This window comes from Delphinus delphis, chromosome 4, assembly GCF_949987515.2.
Source record: "Delphinus delphis chromosome 4, mDelDel1.2, whole genome shotgun sequence".
Taxonomy (NCBI): domain Eukaryota; kingdom Metazoa; phylum Chordata; class Mammalia; order Artiodactyla; family Delphinidae; genus Delphinus; species Delphinus delphis.
Window position 1 is genome coordinate 6,924,139 of NC_082686.1, and position 19,681 is coordinate 6,943,819.

General features: G+C 43.1%; 1 protein-coding gene across 4 annotated transcripts in view; it reads left to right on the forward strand.

The window, feature by feature from the left end:
* The window catches only part of ERG (ETS transcription factor ERG), a 276,764-nt gene that overhangs the window by 248,103 nt on the left and 8,980 nt on the right, over nucleotides 1-19,681 (forward strand). For 3 of the 4 annotated variants that reach the window (XM_060010298.1, XM_060010300.1, XM_060010301.1), the window contains 6 exons: nucleotides 6,082-6,285; nucleotides 7,112-7,192; nucleotides 9,150-9,221; nucleotides 17,199-17,267; nucleotides 17,983-18,039; nucleotides 18,723-18,770. In XM_060010298.1, coding sequence (XP_059866281.1) covers nucleotides 6,082-6,285; nucleotides 7,112-7,192; nucleotides 9,150-9,221; nucleotides 17,199-17,267; nucleotides 17,983-18,039; nucleotides 18,723-18,770 — 531 coding nt within the window. The remainder of the gene's footprint in view (nucleotides 1-6,081; nucleotides 6,286-7,111; nucleotides 7,193-9,149; nucleotides 9,222-17,198; nucleotides 17,268-17,982; nucleotides 18,040-18,722; nucleotides 18,771-19,681) is intronic. The other variant, XM_060010302.1, reaches the window with a different exon arrangement.

Genomic DNA, 19,681 nt, shown 5'->3' on the forward strand with positions numbered 1-19,681 from the left:
AACATTTCACTTAATTACCCACAGAAAGAAGAAAACAAATTCTAGAGAGGTTAACTTTTACATCTAAAGCACGGTTGAATCAGAGCCCAAATATGGGTATTCTGGCTCCCAATAAAGCCTTTTATTTGATCACCAACTTTGCTGTGCTTGATGTAACTTAAGACATTCTTTGATTCCTCAGACATTTTCAATGACTCTGAAATTCCTAGATCATAAAGTCTAGCCTTCTTAGCAAGATCCTCAAGGCTCTCCTTGATCTGTCTCCAACTTTCATTTCCATCCTCCTATGTCTCTGTGCTCCCTCTTAAACCCTCCACTCCAGCCACACCAAACTTCTCACATGTCCCTCAAAACCATCAGATATTTCATGCCTCTGTGGGTGTGAAGCTGGGCTCAAGCTGTTCCCCTAAACTAAAGGTCTTCTCTGCTTTTGTCACCCTACTTCTGTCAAAATCCTTTTTGTTAATGCAGGCTCAAGCCAAACCCTTCTGGTGAAGCCTTTCCCTTTTTTCCTTGTTGGGATCAGTTGCTGCTTCTCTGTACTCCTGTCCTGCTTGGATAACACAGATTTCATTCTGCTTTGTGGGTTGTCTTCATGGCTGCCTACCTCGGTAGATTCTCAGCATCTTTGTCTTGGCCAGTTCTGAATCCCTGAAGTACTTGTGTATATTATAAATGCTCAATAACTCAGTTAAATTCAGCTTAGTCATTATCCTATGGGTCCTTGGAGGCTGCACATTGTTTTATAAATGTCCATCAACAGATGAATGGATAAAGAAGGTGTGGTACATACATACAATGGAATACTACTCAGAACAAAATAATGCCATTTGCAGCAACATGGATGCAACTAGAGATTATCATATTAAGTGAAGTAAGTCAGAAAGAGAAAGACAAATACCATATGATATCACTTATATGTGGGATCTAAAATAGGACACAAATGAACTTATCTGCGAAACAGAAACAGACTCACAGACATGGAGAACAGACTTGCGGTTGCCAAGGGGGAGGGAGATAGGGGAAGGAAGTATTGGGAGTTTGGGATTAGCAGATGCAAACTAGTATATATAAAATAGATAACCAGTAAGGTCCTACTGTATAGCACAGGGAACTGTATTCAATATCCTGTGATAAACCATAATGGAAAAGAATATGAAAAAGAATGTATATATATGTATAACTGAATCACTGTGCTGTACAGCAGAAATTAACACAACTTTGTAAATCAACTATACTTCAATTAAAAAAAAATAATGAAATGAGCAGAAAACCACAAAAATCCAGGCTTAGTCGTGAGGTTAGGTGGCAGGTTCTGAGCTGCATCACTACCTGGGGCAGAGGGTGTGGGATGCCACCCCTGAACAGAGGCAAAGTTGACCCTTGGTTGGAGCTCATCCTGTTGCCCCCTCCCCTTTCTCCTTCACATGCATAGTTGAGGAAAGAGATAAGGCCTTTTGAATCTTGTGGGACCTCGTGAGCTCCCTTCTGTTATGGTGGGTGGGCCAGAAGCAAGAAAACTTTGCTGACCTGTCATGGGCCATGGGAGACCTGGAAGCTTCTACTGGGTGCTCTGTGGAGTTGAGGAGTGAGCTGGGACCCCACACACTGACCTGAACCCTCAACAACACTGTCTACAGTGGCACCATCCATGCCTGGCCCAGGGAGTTTGTGGGGAGCCCAGGGTGGGCTCCACCATCAGGGCAGGGACAGGGCCTCCTGTCTTTTTATCAGTTCCCTGCCCAGAGATTCACGATAAGTGCTTACACCTCAAGAGCGTGGAGGACAGACACCCAAAGCAGGTGGTGAGTGTAGGTGAGGATGCAAGCAGGGGCGAGTCCTCAAGCAGTGGGTGGTGTGTGGGTGCAGGCAGGGGGTGTGGGTTCAGGAGATGGCAACTGGATGTGTGTAGGATGAAGGGGTTGGGGAAGGACAGGGGATGATACCTATTAAGACGGTGGGCCCCAGAACCTAAGAGTCACGTGCTTTAGGCTGAAGAGTTTGGACTTGCCCCTTGCAGACTGTTCTCTTTGCACCTGTAGAGTAGGTCCAGAGTAATGGCGCCCTATGGACAGGTTGGAAAGGAACATCTCATTTACTCTTATCAAGTGACCATATTTTGTTTTTAATATTCTTTGCTGATAAATGTATAGGGCAGAGGTATGGAGATCAAATTCCAAAAGGATACAGGAGTAACCTGACTTTGTGTAATTTTATTCTCTTCAAACGAAGCAATTTCCATTAACAAACTGTATAAGAAAGTGACGTTAAAATATTATACTCTTGAAAGTTTTATAAAAACACTTTAACAAATATATATATATTATATATATATATATATATAAAATCCTTTATAAAACCTTGTTTTGAAATATAGAGAATACATTTTTAAAAATAACTTTTTAACCCAAGTATTATATGTGTATTGTAGGAAAGAGAGAAGATAAAGTTTAGTGAAAAGAAAACTTTTAAATCTCTACTGCCTTTGTTTCAGAGACAGTAGTTGCCATTTCACTGCATATCTCTCCAAAATTCTTTCCATGGATATGTTTATATTTCTTTGCAAAATATAATCTACCATAATGTTTCAAACGTTTAAATTTAATCTATTTTGAACAGTTTTCATATCAATAACTACATTCAGCAGTGTAATTTTTAGTTTCTAAATATCACAGGACTGTTCCTAAATGTACAACAACTTAACTAGTTCTCTTTCTCTGGGACATTTAGGGTGTTTCCAGTGTTTTGCTATTATAAACAACACTACAAAGAACATCCTTGAAAATAAATCATTGCGCACTTCCTCTACGATTTCCTAAGGATAAATTTCTAGAAGTGGAATTTTTAGTTTAGAGACTATACACATAGTTTTTTAAAAGGCATTTGAAATGTATTGCCGAATTGTTCATTGGAAAGGTTGTAGCAATTTACAGCTCACTCCAGCAGTACAAGAGAATGGCCATTTGACCAATCCAAAGTGAGAATTTAGGGATTATAACAGGGCAGGTCAAGGAGGAATTGGTCTCTGGGGTCTTGCATGTGATTCCCTTAAACGAAAATTGAATGAGCCATTACAACCTTGGGCTTAGCGAGGGAAACCAATTAACAGGCACACCAAGGGATGCTGGAGAGATTGGACTTCTTTTTTTGGCTATCTTCCTAAGACGTCATTTGACCGTTTTAACATGAACCCAGGAACTTTCAGGAAGATCTTTATGTATCATTTTTAGAATATCTGTTTCTACCATTAAGAGAAGAAAATGCCTTCCTAGAATGAACTGATTTCTAGGAAGTAGTTACACCAAAACATAGTCCTTCCAGGTTGTTAAATGCAAAACAAAACAAAAAGAAGAGTTTGGCTAATATCTAGTGGTGGAATTTATAGGAAATGGCTTGGGGACCCCTGTGGAAGGGAGGGTCTTCTCTCTGAGAGGGCCGTTTAACTGTCCTCTGCACAGAACCAAGGAAAGAGGACTTGAATTCAGGGCATCCTAATACCAATATATGATCTGTTCCTGAATAATGAGGAGTCATGACATACCATGAGAAAAAGGAAAAGAAAGACTTTCTATGGAAACATTCTGGAGTTCAGAACATTTTATCCCTGAAAGCAGAATGCTGACCCAATGGCAAAGAGCCATCTGAACTTCAGTGACTTGGACAGAGTTAACATTCCCAATACACATTCGGTTTTCACAGGCTAACAAAATGTTTCCATGTGTTTGGATTACAAAGGAATATGCACAGCTTTCTGTCAACACTGCCATTTGAGCTTTTGTAGATGTTCTGTGCTTCGTAGCAGAACCAGAGTTCTTAGTTTATAGCTTCTACACATGGGCCCTATGGCCAGCAATTCTACATCTAGGTCCTCACCTAGGCCAGCACTTTCTCAAGCTTAATGGGCACACAGATCAGCTGAGAATCCTATGAAAATATAGACTCTGATTCGGCAGGCATGTGGCAGCACCTGGGATTCTGCATTTCTAATTAGGTCCCAGGGGAGGCCAAGGCTGCTAGATCCCACGACCACAGTCTGAGTAGTGAAGCCCCAGGGTAGATGGTCTGAACCACTTTAGAATTACCTGGACAGCTTTTAACAACCCTGATGCCCAGGCTGCCCTCCAGCAGAATTAACTCAGAATCTTTGTGGGTGAGACCAGGCATCAGTAGTTTTTTATTGGAACCCAGGCTGTGGACCAATGCAGATTGCTTCACATGTGGGTGGGGAGGGAGACACAGGGGTCTTCATTGATAAGTAAGTGGGGTATATTTGTGGGGGGTGGGGGTGGGGATATCCGAGAGCAGATTAAATGATGAAATATACCTCCATGGATTGACTTGGACACATCTTGAAAATACAGTGCCGAACGCCAAAAGCAAATCAGATACCATTTATGTTAGCTTAAAGGCACACAACAATATATGTACAGTGGATATGGTAAATGTATTCAGATATGTATAGGGATGATGCATGTATCATTTCAGGTTAGTGGTTCCTCCTGGAGTGTCCAGGAGGGGAATGGGTTAGGGATGGATTCTATTGGGGTTGAAAGAATTTCCTTCTATTAAAAAAGATATGAAAAAGTAGGGAATGGACAAAATAAGGGAGGGAGGGGGAGGCAGAAAGAGAGTAAGAAAGAAAAAGAAAGGAAAGAAGGAAGGATGGGAGGGAGGGAGAAAGGGAGGAGAATTCTGGTGACTGTGACTGTCTGGCTGTTTCTCACTGTTACTGCCACTGACTCTGGAAACCGAAAATGTATCCCAACAGCACATCGAATGCCCATTCTTGAGCAGCCTGAAACATTAGTAAGACCAAACAAGCTTCTAAAACTATTAGCTAGAAAGCAATTCAAAAGGGTGATGTATTTCCCCCAGCAGATATTTTCACTCACGATGATCTGAGTATCGTGGCACACCTGCCCTCTACGAGCCTGTCCAGAGGACCCAGACCAAGGCTTTCATTTCACGTTGGAAACAGACACAGAAAGGAGAAGCAGCCTCTGGAGGCTGCAGCGTTGAGAGACCCTGGGATCAGGACTCTGGGCTCCTACTCCTTTGCCCAGGTGTCTTTCTGTGCTCAGGGACCCCAGGGAGGAGCCCCGTCTGCTGGCGAGGCGCCCTGGGCACCCCTCCACCCAGGCTGTTTGTGTGGGGTGGTCCCAACTTGTGTTTCCGTTGGGGATCACCTGCTCCTTTTCCCCAGAGACTTGCTCTCCTGGTCATACAGGGTTCTCCTCCCATATGTGGCAGCAGCGTGATGACACTGCCTGCATCCTGTGGGGTGTTTGTGCCCCAGCTGCGGAATGTGAAAGCCCCCCAGCGAGCTTGCCTCCTGCAGGTGTGAGTTAGTTGCAAAACCAAGTTCTCTGCAGGAAAAGCGTGTAACTGACGGCTCTCTCTTAGAAACACTAGCTCCTGGGAAGTGCTAGGGTTCTGGCTGACCTACACATCATCTCCAATTCTGTGGTCAATATCTTTCAGTATTTCAGACAAATACTGTATGGGATTTTTTTTTTTTTGGTAATCTGTAATTAACATCTTCCTGATATGTGTTGCTCTTATTTCATATAAAGATACCAGTAGTTTTCTGAGGAAAGAAAGTTTTCATTTATTCTTATTCATTTTTTCCCATTCTTTTTTAAATTGAAGTATAGTTGATTTACAATGTTGTGTTAGTTTCAGGTATACAGCAGTGTGATTCATATATATATATATATATTCACACATACACATATTTTTATATGAATAAATAAAAATTAAAAGAAACTAATAAAAAGAAAATCCCATCCCTACAGGAAACTTTAGATTATATGAGCAACAGAAGGGCAGGTGGTGTGAATAATCCTAAACTTCCAGAACAATTCACTTTAAAGACAGTGGTCTCTGACTGTGAGTCAGTTGGTCTTCCTCAGACATTCTCCTCGGACTGGTCCCTGAGCCTGGCTTGAGGCTGTGCTTCTGCAAGAGAGGGAGGGGATGCTCTGGAAAGCTATGGCTGGTGGGAGATCCCACCTGGGATATGGCTCTACCCCAGAAATTTGTCTTCAGGAGTTGACCAAATATGCTTCCATCCCGTTTCAGATCCTATGCTATGGAGTACGGACCATGTCCGGCAGTGGCTGGAGTGGGCAGTGAAAGAATATGGCCTTCCGGACGTCGACATCCTATTGTTCCAGAATATTGACGGGAAGGAGCTGTGCAAGATGACCAAAGACGACTTTCAGAGGCTCACCCCAAGCTACAACGCTGACATCCTTCTGTCGCATCTCCACTACCTCAGAGAGAGTAAGGCAGTCCCCGCTCCCACAGAGAGCACTGTCGAGAGGTCCTTGTTAACGTAAGATGCGAGGGTTCAGCCCAGTTGCCGGCAGCATCTTGCTGCCCTAACCCGATTCCCACTAGTATCTGAGAGAATGCTTATAAGTGATGACTTATTGCGTAGTGAGAAGTAGTCAGCGCTTTTACGAAAGCGGCAAAGTCAACTAGCATTCAGCTGCCTCCTTCAGGGTCCCCCAACCAGGAAGATCACATGCCAAAGGGAAACAGAGCTTTATCTGGTCACACATTATTTCATCTCCATGATGCCCAAATAGAAATAAACATTATGGAAAGGCTCCTACTTGATGGGAATTGTGGAGTGTATCTTCCCTAAAGCCAAAGCAAGCTCCCCTTCGTATCCCACTCGAACACAAAATGAGGAACATTTTCACTTGGTATCTTGAGATGTGGCTTAGCCTGTCACAATGGGAATGGCGTCTTGGCAATGAGAGGCATGAATCCACAGAGTCTGCTGCATGCTTTAATATTTCAAATGTCAAGCATGATCAGAAGGAGATAGTAGAGATAGTGCAACAGTGGGTGGTGTGAACTCTTTGGTGTAAATGCTTTGCTTGGCATCCCAACCACTTCTTCCCTGAACTCCATATGGATCCCCATCTAGGTTTTAACATGCTAACCAGTAGCAGGGCCATGGAGAGATTCCCAAGCAGCCCATGATAACAGGATGGGGAGTGGGGTGAATGTTTTCCTTCTTTTTCTTCTTTTTTTTTCAAGGAAGGGAATTCTCTCTCTCTTTTTTCATTTGGATGTTGCTTTTTGTTTTGTTTTGTAGCACCTCTTCCACATTTGACTTCAGATGATGTTGATAAAGCCTTACAAAACTCTCCACGGTTAATGCATGCTAGAAACACAGGTAATGCTGGCCCTGCCCCTTCCCCCCAGGACAAGTGTAGGGTTTTGTTTACAGGTTGCATGCTTTACAGGTAGAACGTGGGACAGTCAGTGCATCAGGAAGGCGGAAGTCAGAGGTGGATGGTTGAGGGGTCCCTGGTAGGTTGAGGCTCTGTGTTGGCGGTACCACGGCCTCAAGGCAGGAGGCACTCTTTGGTCTCTGAACACTCCCCCGCTTCCCTTGCCAGTCAGAGGATTTCTTTGCACCAGGAGATGTGCAGAATCAGCCTTCAGCCATAGCCTCAGCTCACATTGGCTGGGTCACAGTCTGCTGTTGTTAGTCCTCAAGTATGCCCTGTGCTGACTGTAGAAACTAAAAGCATGTTCCATGTGAAGGGGCCCTTAGCATGCTCCTTTTTTCTTTTTTTTCCTTTTAAAATTTTCATTCTTAAAGGAATGTTTACTAGGACAAGCAGGGGTTTTACTTTTTCCTTTTTGGTAAAGTTTTAGGCCATTCAACTTGACTTGAATCTTCTTGCACAGTCTTCGTACATTTGCAAAAAGGCCCGTAGGAGGGAATGCCGGTTACTTTGGGGGAGCTTTTGTTGTGAGGGAAACTGTGTTATGACTTGGGAAGATTTGACATTAGTGACTAACTAAATACCTGCTATTCTGTGTCTAACCATTGATGCTACCTTTTATTTATTTATCTATTTTATTTTATTTTTTTTGCCTGAGCCTGATAGAGTTTTAACGTGATGCTTCTTCCTGGCTAACCCTGCTCCCTCCCCTCCTAGTAAAGGCTGAGAGTAGAGGCTGGGCTTTCTGTGGATGAATGTGGCCCTGGTCACACCCATTTCCTCCCTGGTGATGGAGACATTTACAGAAGCATGGCCGCAGGCTGCTCACCCCACTGTTATCAGCCTGCAGGGACCCTCTGCCACCACCAGGCTAGGGAGAAAACCATCTAGTGTTGGAAAGACTTAAGTAACCCCTCATAGGCAAGCCAGCCAGTTCATGAGCAGCCCTCACATAGGAATACAGCCATTTTCCAAAGACTTGCCCTGTTATTTTTAAATGTATGATGTGAGTGAGTCAGGCTTGAGTATTATAAAGGGATTGCTAGTTGATCTCCAGTAGCCAGAATGTTGTGCTTTTAATCTGAAATTTTAAAAAAATGGCTTTGAGTCAATAATACACTTTTTCAATATAGGTTACACAGTCAGCCCATTAATGACCTTGTGGCCAGAAATAGCAAGCACCTTAGACAAAGTAATTCCCCTGCCTTAGGAAACGCCTCGGAGATACACACACTTTCTGATAACTTCTTAGTCATTTAAAAAGTTTTTAGCAGAGGATGAAAGTGTCAGGAAAGCTCTGACTTCATTATTTTTGCTATTGCTAAACATAGAAGCAATTGAAAAGCAGGACAACAGATTCCAAACGGACTGACCTGTGAAAAGAGGATTACTTCCACTAACAATTTGAGAATTGATTGAGGGAGAGAACGGGAAAATGTGCATCTGAACAGAGACACGGATTAATTTTTAAAAAGATCCATATATTCTTTGGCAAAATATTTATTATTCTTTGGTGCTCCTTTCCAAAGGCTCTGTAAAATGTTTTATGGGTTTTATACGATTTGAAAATTAAAACACCCACCATAGAATTGTTTTAATAAAATGAGCTTGCAGGGGGATGGGCAGACCCACGGATGGGCTTCAGGAGGAAGCCGGTAAATCAAAACACAAGACGCCTTATGCCGAGTGGGGCACAGAGAGAGTCACATCTCTTCCACCTTCAGCATCTGTTTCTGACCTGTGTGCTAGTCCCTTCTCCCGAAGTCTGGCGTGGCAGGTACTAGGAGGCCACCTCCCTTGGTTGTCATGGGGCAAAGTAGATTAGGTGCTGTTGCTGAGATCAGATCAACAACCACAGCAAAAGACCTTCACATGTTTTGTCTTTCCTTTTGTCTGCAGGGGGTGCAGCTTTTATTTTCCCAAATACTTCAGTATATCCTGAAGCTACGCAAAGAATTACAACTAGGCCAGGTACGAAAACACCCCTGTGTAATCTCTTTATTGAGAGACATCCCAGGATGTCCTGTGAGGTCCGTGACCTACGTCACGAGACACAAAGACAGCTGATCTTGGATCGGACCCTCTAAACGGTCTTATTCTGCCTCTGTGGATCTGGCGCCTAGAATCAGACCGTTCCATCCAGAGATCACGCAAACAGTCCCCGAACTGCGGGATTATGAGCAGGTCAGCCCCTTCACTAGCTGCTCTCGAAGACAGATGGGCCAGGAAGGCATCCTGGATGCCTGGCGATAAGGAATCCATCCGGTTTCGAGTTTACAGAAGGACATAAGTGTAATCTCTCCGTCCTCAAGGCACAGCACAGAGCAGGAGGCATTCCCCTAACACTAACAGCTGGTCCTCAGCTGTCACGAGAGCCAGTCTTTCAGAGCAGAAGCATGTAATCAATCATATGTACACCTGAGTCTTACTTTCTGTCTTTCCCGATGATTTAATTAGGTTATTAATTTACGCGTCATTCACGAAAAGAATCACTGTCTATCAAGTGTCTGTTAGTGCCAAGCACGATGTTAGATTCTGGGAATCTAAAGATGAACCAGACTTTACAAAGCTTCCTGTCTTCAGAAAGCTGAGCTGTTCATTCCACCGTTGTCCATGGAGCCTCCTGAGTGCCAGCCATGGGGGTGCAGCAGAGAACAAGCCCACAGGCACACAGCCTAAAGCTCTAGATGTTTCTAGATGTAAAGCCACCTAGAGCCAGAAACAGACTCACACACATGTACATTTAACCTACGGGCTAGGTACCTGGAGCCGGAGAGACAGATATGGATGTTTAACCTAAAGCGCTGATTGTATAGTAGAGGCAACACCTCTAACGACAGAGGCTGTGGGAACAGGAAGGGAAAGGAATTCATCCCTCCACGAACGGGGGAAGGAAGCGTTGCAGAGGAAGGACCATATGCCAGAGGAGGATTAGGTGTTGCCAGGTGGAGAAGGAGAGGGTGACATTGGGCAAGCATGGCTCAAACATCTGTCCCCTCGCTGGGATGTACAACCCCATGAGCTGGATGACACATGCCAGCCTCACAGCTGAGGAATCGTGATTAGAGCTGTGGGATGGCTTTTCCCTATTCACTCGTGGATCTAGAAGTCACGTCTTCTTAGACCCAAGCTGCTGCTCTTGGGTGTCTGTCACGTGTCCAGGCTGCCCAAGTCCTAGTTTGAACTGGTCCCAGGCACTAAGCTTGGCGCTGCTGTTTCTTCCCAGTGAAAAAGACGGGGGGGGGGGGGGGGCAGTGAGCTGAATAACCTGGGTGAAGATGCTCCTGGGAGTTTTTCTCGCCCCGACACAGCCCTGGTACTGTGACTTCAGGCTGGCGATTTTCTGTCCCCTAACCTCATGAAGTTCCTCCTGGGAAGCATAGTGGAAAGGCTTGGCGATAGTGCTTAGTTACCTCTGACACAGGCCATTTGATCGTGGACAAGACCCAGGGTCTGGAGTGAACTAGATTGACCCTAAAGAAACCCGCCGTGTGTACTGAGAAAGGACAATGAAAGTACATGTGTCACGCTAGCTCTAGGCATTCCTGAGTTTACTGCCAGTAAATGGTCCCTTGGGAGGACATGGGAAGTGTAGGAAAATCACCATGATTTTGTGAGTGTTTGAAAGAAGTTTCCATACGTACTCACAAAAGTCAAAGCTATCTGTGAAACATTTGGCCATGGGTTGCGTATTTGTTTGTTTATTTGAAGCAATTTCATGGATGCCTCTGAGTTGCAAAAGCCAGGGATTGTGAGCTGGTGTCAGGGCTGTGTGGCCGCATGAGTTCGTTCAACACGATGGTCGGAGCAGCCAGTCGGCTGCCTGTTGCTTCCTAGACGGAACAATGGGTCCTGGAGCTCCTTGGCTCCCTATTTGAGGATATGGTGGATTTGGAAGATATGGCGCGTCCAGGTGTCAGAGAGGAGAGTGGCCGGGAGGTCTCTGGCTGGGACACCCCTCTGTGCTTCAGCCCAGGGGGAGACAAGGGTGGCAAACACTAATTCACCTAGCAAAGCCCTGATGATGCTCTTTTCTTGGGTCTGTCGTTCGAGTGTGACTTGGAAGAAACTTGATTTGTACCAAAATACGTGTTTTGGTGATTGCTGCTGTGATTCTGAAAGGAGATACAAATATTAGTGTCTGAGCTACAAAGAACTGAAAATCAGAGTGAATGAGCCAGAGAACGGTTTGCTGTCAGCCAGACTGAGGGATTCAAACTTGGAGAACAGACTTGTGTGTATACCTTGGGTGGACCAGTGATCAACCTTGCAGGAACGGTCTTGTGAGCGTGAAAGCTTATAACGGTGCAGTTGGATAAGTTTGTGATGGGTCAGGGGGGATGGGTGTTGTACATCATTGGGGGAGGGGTCACTGGGAATCTGACGGTATCCCTTTGGTTGGTGGGTATCTGACTGCTTTCGAAAGAGCTGGTTGCTGACTTTCCTTGGGAGAGGTCCTTGGGGACAGAGACCCGAGTTCCCGTTCCCCTGCACTCTTGGTTTGCTGTGTCCATCCATTTCTCTAATCCCACATCCACGGAGACAGAGGACTCCTTCCTCCCACCTGTGTCATCCTGCTGAGTCCAACTTCCCAGTGTCCCCTCCCCACTTCCTTCCTTTCCTTCCTCCTCAAGTAACCACCCCCGTCTACCTTTTCTTCTTGTCACGGCCCAGCTTCCCAAAAAGATCATTTATTCCAGAGTCCCCTTACTGCCTGCCCTGTCCAATTACTGGGTCGTTTCAGTTCCCCCCCACAATTGTCCGGGACTGTTCAGTGACCTTACAGGATAACACATGATGGACAATATACTCTTTTGTTCATGCCTCAATCCCCTCTCTGCCTGTGCTTGTTCCTATTAATCTTATCCAGATTTTCCTGATTCAAAATGCACCCTCTTTCACGATCCCTTTGTTGAATTAGCATTTAGATGAGTCTCTCCTCTCCTCTTAGAAAGTGCTAGCACATAGGCAGATCCATTTACGTTCTTTTTTTATGATCGAATTTCATGGTGTCGCATGTGTTTCTTGGGTAGTCAGTTATTATGACCAGAAGCCCTTTCCCCATCTCCCCTGTAAACTCCCTCCTTCTTTGCTGAACACATGCTTTCTTTGGGGCCATGGCCCCTTGAGGCCTCAAGTGGCATAAACAGAGACAGGTCTGACTCAGAGAAACTTGCAAGCTGGTTTTTGACCTCATGATGTGAACCCTGCCTGGCGTCCTAGGAGCAGTGTATGTGAAAGCTCTGGTGTGTGCCCAGGACGATCTGTAACCCCATCCTCCCCTCCTCCGTCACCATGGTAATCCAGGCACCATGATACCCATCTAGGATTTTATCGAAGGAGACTGGAGACTCGGGTCAGCAAGTGCAGCCTTGACTTTCCCTTTTCAGCTGGCTCTCCTCAAGGGTTTCTCGGAATCTGCAATGATTCCTCCTTTGGAGTTTGCAGGTCAGTGCCATTCAGCATCTCCAGTCATAGCAAGATGATGCAGCCAGTGCACTGTGTCCTCAGTTAAGTAAAGCCTGTATCACAGCAAATGGCTGAAAATGCATTCTTGGCTTTGCCCTAACTATACTCTAACCACAGATCTGTACATCTGTACGCCTAGTTGAAAAGGGAAGGCACAATGCCCCCAGCTCTCCCTGTCTTTGACAGAGGAGTTTAGAAGACCCTAGGGAGAGCTAGAGGAAGACAAGAGAGAGTGATTTAATCATGTCAGTCGGCTTTGACCCTGAAAATTCCTTGCATTAAATAGGGGTTTATAGATTGGTTTAGGCCAATAGCTCTCGGTCTTTGTCTTTGCCATTAGCATCTAAGTTCATTGAGAGTGGCAAAATTCAACCTTTCACATCCAGTGCAACCAGGGACCTCCAGAGTTACTTTGTACATGTGGCATGGATCCCCAGCATGAGGATAAGCTCTCCCATGATCCAAGTTCTGGTCCTTTAAAAAAATAAAGTGGTGGGTAGATGTCAAGAGGGCTAGTGGGCTGTTCTTCAGTAATCTTGATGAAAGGAGAGTATAAAACTTGGTGAACTTAATCCCGCACGAAGGGCAGCAGGGATGCTTGCTTACATCATTGATGTCTAGGGAAGGGAGTGGTTGGGGGAAGGAGTCTCATTCAGAATCAGGAACTGATCTTGACTCCCCGGAAATAAACAAAGGTGCTGGGGTGGAGGGGGCCAACACCAGTCAAACTCCCTATTTGTAGTTTTCATGGTGTTTGGTCTAGATCACGGCATATAGCATACTTCTTTGGTAACCCTCAGCTGCCTGTGAAATGGCTTTATAAAGTTATTTTAAAACACTGTCTGTTACAGAAAAAAAATAGCAGAACCCATGCCAGAAAGCAGCTGTCCCTGACACAGGACCTTCTGCCAAGTCTAAGAGTTAATGACCTTGAAGATTAAAGTTGAAGAGAAATGGAGAGTGGATTGAAATGACCACCAAAAATGCAATGTATACTGTGTTCTTCCTAGAAGTCTTATGATCTACTCTCCGTAAGAGGCAAATAGCAAATGTACACAGAGTAATAATTTTTCAAGGAGCCAAAAAGCAGAACTGCTCAAAACTGGCTCTGCTTTGAGGTGTTGTAGCTGCTGACAAGGTCACAGAGATGATTGTCTCCCATCTCAGCAAGCCTTAGTTCAACACCCCCCAATGTCACATCCCACAGGAGGGGGGCTTGGTGCCCATGGCCTGTGATCTGTAGCTGATAAGAGAACACTGGAGCAGAATTTCATGAACAAAAACAAAAGCCCACTTATCTTCCATGGCAATATGTTCATGAACACATTAATCATTGTTCATATAAACATCTCCAGTTCTTGGCAAAAAATCAGACTTGGAGTTGTTTAGGGCCTGACGGATTTTCAAGGGAGGATGAGACACGGTTACACACTCTAAGAAGGACTTTATGAATTAAGAGTTTCAAAATATTTTCGTATTAGTAGTTTGGTGTTTAATTTCTTCCAGTCACATTTCATGGGCAAAAAGTAGTAGCAGACTAACTACTGACACTTGCTATTAATTCCATTTCTAATGTTTCAGGTGAAAGCATTCAATCTAGAACTCTTTCCACACATTTATTTGTGTTAACACACTCAGATAGCATTTCTGAAATCCTTATCTGTAGGAACACAGATTTTTAGAAAAGAATAGTGGAAATTGTCTAGAACAGGCTTTCTCAAACTTCAGTGTACACCCAAGTTAAATGGGACCATGTTAAAATACAGATTCTTTTTTTTAATTGAAGTATAGTTGTTTTACAATATCATGTTAGTTTCAGATGTACAGCAAAATGATTCCGTTTTATATATACATATAAAACTGTGTATATATATTTTTTTCTTTTTCAGATTCTTTACTCTTACAGGTTATTACAAAATATTGAGTATAGTTCCCCGTGCTATACAGTAGGTCCTTGTTGGTTATCTATTTTATTTATAGTAGTGAGCATATGTTAATCCCAAACTCCTAATTTATCCCTCCCCCCCTTTAGTAACCATAAGTTTGTTTTCTGTGTCTGTTTTATATATAAGCTCATTTGTATCATTTTTTTGTTTTCTGTTTTGTATATAAGCTCATTTCTATCGGTTTTTTTTAGATCCCACATATAAGTGATATCATATGATATTTGGCTTTCTCTGTCTGCCTTACTTCACTTCGTATGATAATCTCCAGGTCCATCCATGTTGCTGCAAATGGCATTATTTCATTCTTTTTTATGTCTTGAGTAATATTCCATTGTGTATATGTACCACATCTTCTTTATCCATTCCTCTGTTGATGGACATTTAAGTTGCTTCCATGTCTTGGCTATTGTAAACAGTGCTGCGATGAACAGTGGGGTGCCTGTATCTTTTCTAATTATGGTTTTCTTCAGATATATGCCCAGGAGTGTGATTGCAGGATCATATGGTAGTTCTATTTTATTTTATTTTTTACCAGAATCTGGTAAAATGCAGATTCTGATTGAATAGATCTAGAGTGCCGTTCTGCATTTCTAACGAGCTTCCAGACATTGCCGATACAGCTGGTCTGCGGAGAAACAAGGACCCAGAACATATTTCTGGATTCTCTTGCTTTTTCATTTGGTAGACAGAAGTCCCATGTTGATATGGCTGTCTGCTCCTAAAGTAGGGGAGATGCTGTTACAGTTGCCCTGCTAGTAGATTTTTCTTTCTGAGACAATTCTCAAATTGAAACTCTGCCTAACCATTTTCTAGACAAAATGCAACTAGATGAGAATCTGTGTGCAAATGCTCCCAGCGACTTAAGTTGAAATTTAGTTGTAAATTGATAGCGACTGCAGATTTAATTCCCACGTGTAACCTCAACACCAGAAAAGTGAGAATCTGAGGAACTGGGTGGGAAACGCTTACAGTCCAAAAATACAGAAATGCCAGTGGAGAGGGAGTGGTGAGCAATAGGAGAGTTTCAAAAGAAAAATTATCGAATTCAACCAAAGCTCTGGAGGGTAGGATTTCACGGACCACACTAGTCGAGATGCTTGTAGCCAAACAGACCAAATAAATTAAGGCAATTCTGCGTTGGATTTCACGTTGCATTTCATTGCTATTCTCTCTGGGATATGAAACTAGGAAGAGACATGTCTTCTGCAACACAGTCAACAAGCTTTTTCAAGATTGACCCACCAAACTGCCAATTTTAAACAAAGTTTAAAATCTCTCCAAGTGAGATTTTATAGTCATCTCCAGGTGACTGGCAGCAGAACACCTGCTGAAGTACCTGGCTATGGCTTTCAGCTGGCCCAGAATGACACGTGGCATTGGACCGAGACCCGTCAGTCCAAGTTGTAGTTTTGAAATGGTTCTGTAATAAAATTGCGTGTAGTTGGCCACCCCACTCCCCAGCTTTATGTAGGCACAGTTAGTAAGAGCATGCATAATAACGTTTCTGGAATATATTTTTAAAGGAAACTTGAAATGATAAAGAGTCATAATCATTAATAGAACTTGCACTGAGGATGCAGAAGTATAATTATTAAATTTGCGTATGCAAAGTGTGATGAAGTTTTATGGGACAAATAGCAATACATTATAAATACAAAAAAAAATCATTGGCATATACTTCAGCTCTACGGCATTGCCAGTGTTTCGCGGGGGCAGTACTATTTCAGTCTTACAGGTCATTTTAGAGAAATTCTAAATTCATTTAGTGAAGGAGAAAGAGTAGACATTTGCGTAGGAAAATAACTAGACCCACCTAAATGGGAGGGAAGTCCAAAAGGGAGGGGCTATCTGTATGCGTATGGATGGTTCAATCTGTTGTGCAGTGGAGGCTAACACAACATTGTAACGCAACCATACTCCAATAAAAATTAATTTTAATAAAAAAAGAAAAATAACTAGACCCTTAAGACTGATTTAATATAAGTGGATGAGGGGTGGCTGAGAGAGGCATCTGGCAAGTAAGAGAAGGCAGTGCTCGTTTCCAAGGAAGAAGAAAAGGGAGGAACGTGAACGTCATTTGGTGGATCTAGTGTGAGACCTCAAGTGGGAAATCGGTTGATTCATCCACGTCGTAGGCTGTGTTTCAGACAGGTCATGAAGATAATAAAGGGGTGATGGACTTATGTCAGTTCCAGCGGGAAGCAGGAAAAATTAGATTGTAAGAAACTTTTGATATGGTCTTGACCTAGGATTGCAGGAAATTACCTTAGAAGAGTCAGCCAGCTCCTAGAGAATCCATCTATGGGAGTTTTCAGATTAATGGGTGCAACTGTTAGATCAATAAAAGATACAAAGTTATCATTTGTAAATAAAACCCAAATCTCATGGAATCCAGGTTGAATATTACTTTGGATAACTGGGTTTTCTTGCACAATATTGATTCTAATAAACACAAAACAAAAAAAAAAGCACACAAAATAGCTGTTATCAAGTTACAGCATTGATCTTTTAGTCAATTTATTTATCTTTACAGATTTACCTTACGAACCACCCAGGAGATCAGCCTGGACCAGTCACGGCCACCCCACCCCCCAGTCGAAAGGTACAGTGTTGGTTCCCACTGCCTTGAATCCTCACATCACAAGGCAGTGGGTAACTCTTGATGCAGTAAATGATAATTTCTGTAGCCAAACTGTGCTTTTTCAACATACATTTGTCCCTTTGGCAACAAAGCGCAACTGATCTTTAAATGCAGTGATTCTTTCTCTATTGGCATTATACCTATTTCTATAACAAGAAGAAGTGAATGATGTAATGAATGATGTAATGCATTTCTGGACAAATGCATGTCTCATAGGATGCTTGAGTACAGATTAAATACTGGGTGATTTCCTAATCTTGGCCATGTTTATAGTATTCCTTACTTTATATTTTCCTGGTGGTTTCCCTTTATCTTTTTATTTTAGAGTTGATTCATTTTAATCTGTTTTGTAAACCATCTCAAATTTTTTTTAGTTTTGCAAAAAGTGGGGTAAAAATAAATTTTTAAAATAAGTATATTTAAAAATAAATACTTATTTAAAAATAAGTATTTTAAAAATAATAATAAATTTTTAAAAAGTGCCCTCGTTTTGCTACCACATTTACATTTGGTTTCGTTAGAAAGGAAATTTTTTTCTTACCATGTTTCTTATTATAAGAGTAAGGCTATTATGTTAATAACTAAGGTAAATGATGGAATGATGATACAACAGCATCAAAGTCTGGTAGCAAATACAAGTTATAACTAATTGTCTCTTTGTTTTTTGGATTTTCAGCTGCTCAGCCATCTCCTTCCACAGTGCCCAAAACTGAAGACCAGCGTCCTCAGCTAGGTATGTTTCACAGAGCATCTTGGTGGCCATAAAAGAAGAAACAGGTTTAGCAGCATCTTTCTAAAATGTGTCACTTTCTAAGTTAAACTGATGTTCCTTCGTCTTCTTTAGGACTGCTCCGTATGTAAACCAGGGACTAAATTATCAGTCTACTCAACTGGGAATGACTTGAGATTTTGCTAAAACATTTCCAAAACCCGTGCAATAAATATGGAAAAAACATGCTGCGTGCCCACAGGCAGCTTCTTTGCGACCTAGCAGTTCTTTGATTTTCACCTTCCAGGTCACATACAGCAACATCAGCGTGTGTGCCAAGTCCAGTGCGGAAACACAGTGGCAGGATGCTGCCGCCCGTGTGCTGAGCGTCACGGCCCACACGGCCCTGGCAGAATACATCTGCCCTGTTTAAATCCTGGGATGGAGAGGGCGCTGGGCTAGGTGTTGGGAACCCTGGGCCAAATCTGAGCTTGGCCACCAGCTAGGAGACCTTTACTGAGAAGCATCACTCAGACCCATGTGACATCTTTTCTAATACAGGAAGTGGTGCTGGGGGACTTTGGCGTGGGGGACATTTTCAGCTCTGAGATCTGGAAACACCAGTGGGTCAGCATTATTCCTGGAGCTGCATCCTACCTGCTCACAACTATGTCTTTGGGATCTGACTTCTTTTCTTTTTGCTGTAGATCCTTATCAGATTCTTGGACCCACCAGTAGCCGCCTTGCAAATCCAGGTGAGACACTGCTGACGATTTTGCTCTTATAAAGTTATCTTTTAGGCAGTAGCTATTTTGCAACCGCACTTGTATAGACAAGAAATCCCTTCCACTGAGCAAGCTGAAGTTGTAGGTCTCGCTGGACTATTTGCCTAAGTGGAAAAAACTGGGTCGGGTTATACATTAAGATGTAGCTTCCGCAAAGAGCATCATTACCTAATCCAAACTGTGTCTGTTTCCTAGGGCTGCTCTAACAAGGTACCACAGACTGGGGGTTTAGACACCGACATTTATTGTCTCCTAGTTCTAGAGGACAGAAGTCCAAAATCAAGTGGTCAGGGTTATTTCCCTCTGTGGACCATGAAAGAAGGATCTATTCCAGACCTCTCTCCTTGGCTTATAGCTGCCGTCTTCTGCCTGTATCTCTTTACCTCTATATGTGTCTGTGTCCAGATTTCCCTTTTTCTAAGGACACCAGTCATATTGGATTAGAGCCCCCTCAAATGATATTACTTTAACTTGATTACTTCTCTGAAGACCCTATTTCCAAATAGCGTCACATGCTGAGGTACTGGGCAAGTCCAACATATGAATTTGGGGGGAGGGCCACAATTCAACCCATCACACTAGCAGATAAAATAATATCTTAAAAAAAAAAGAACCATAATGACAACCACAAGACTTCAAATCTAGGATCATCTTCAATGAATGGTCTATTTCTGAACTCAGGTGCCAGGAGAAAGTACAGATTCTTAATTGGCCCATTTGTAACCTGTCCCTGGCCAAGGATTGTCACCTGTCATCACGCTTCAGTGCCAACCAAATTGTTTGATGTGTTTGTATTCAGATCAGAACCAGCTGTGCTGGCATCCACTTCAGAAATTCACAGCATATGCTGCATATTCTCAACAGCAAATTCAGATGCCAAG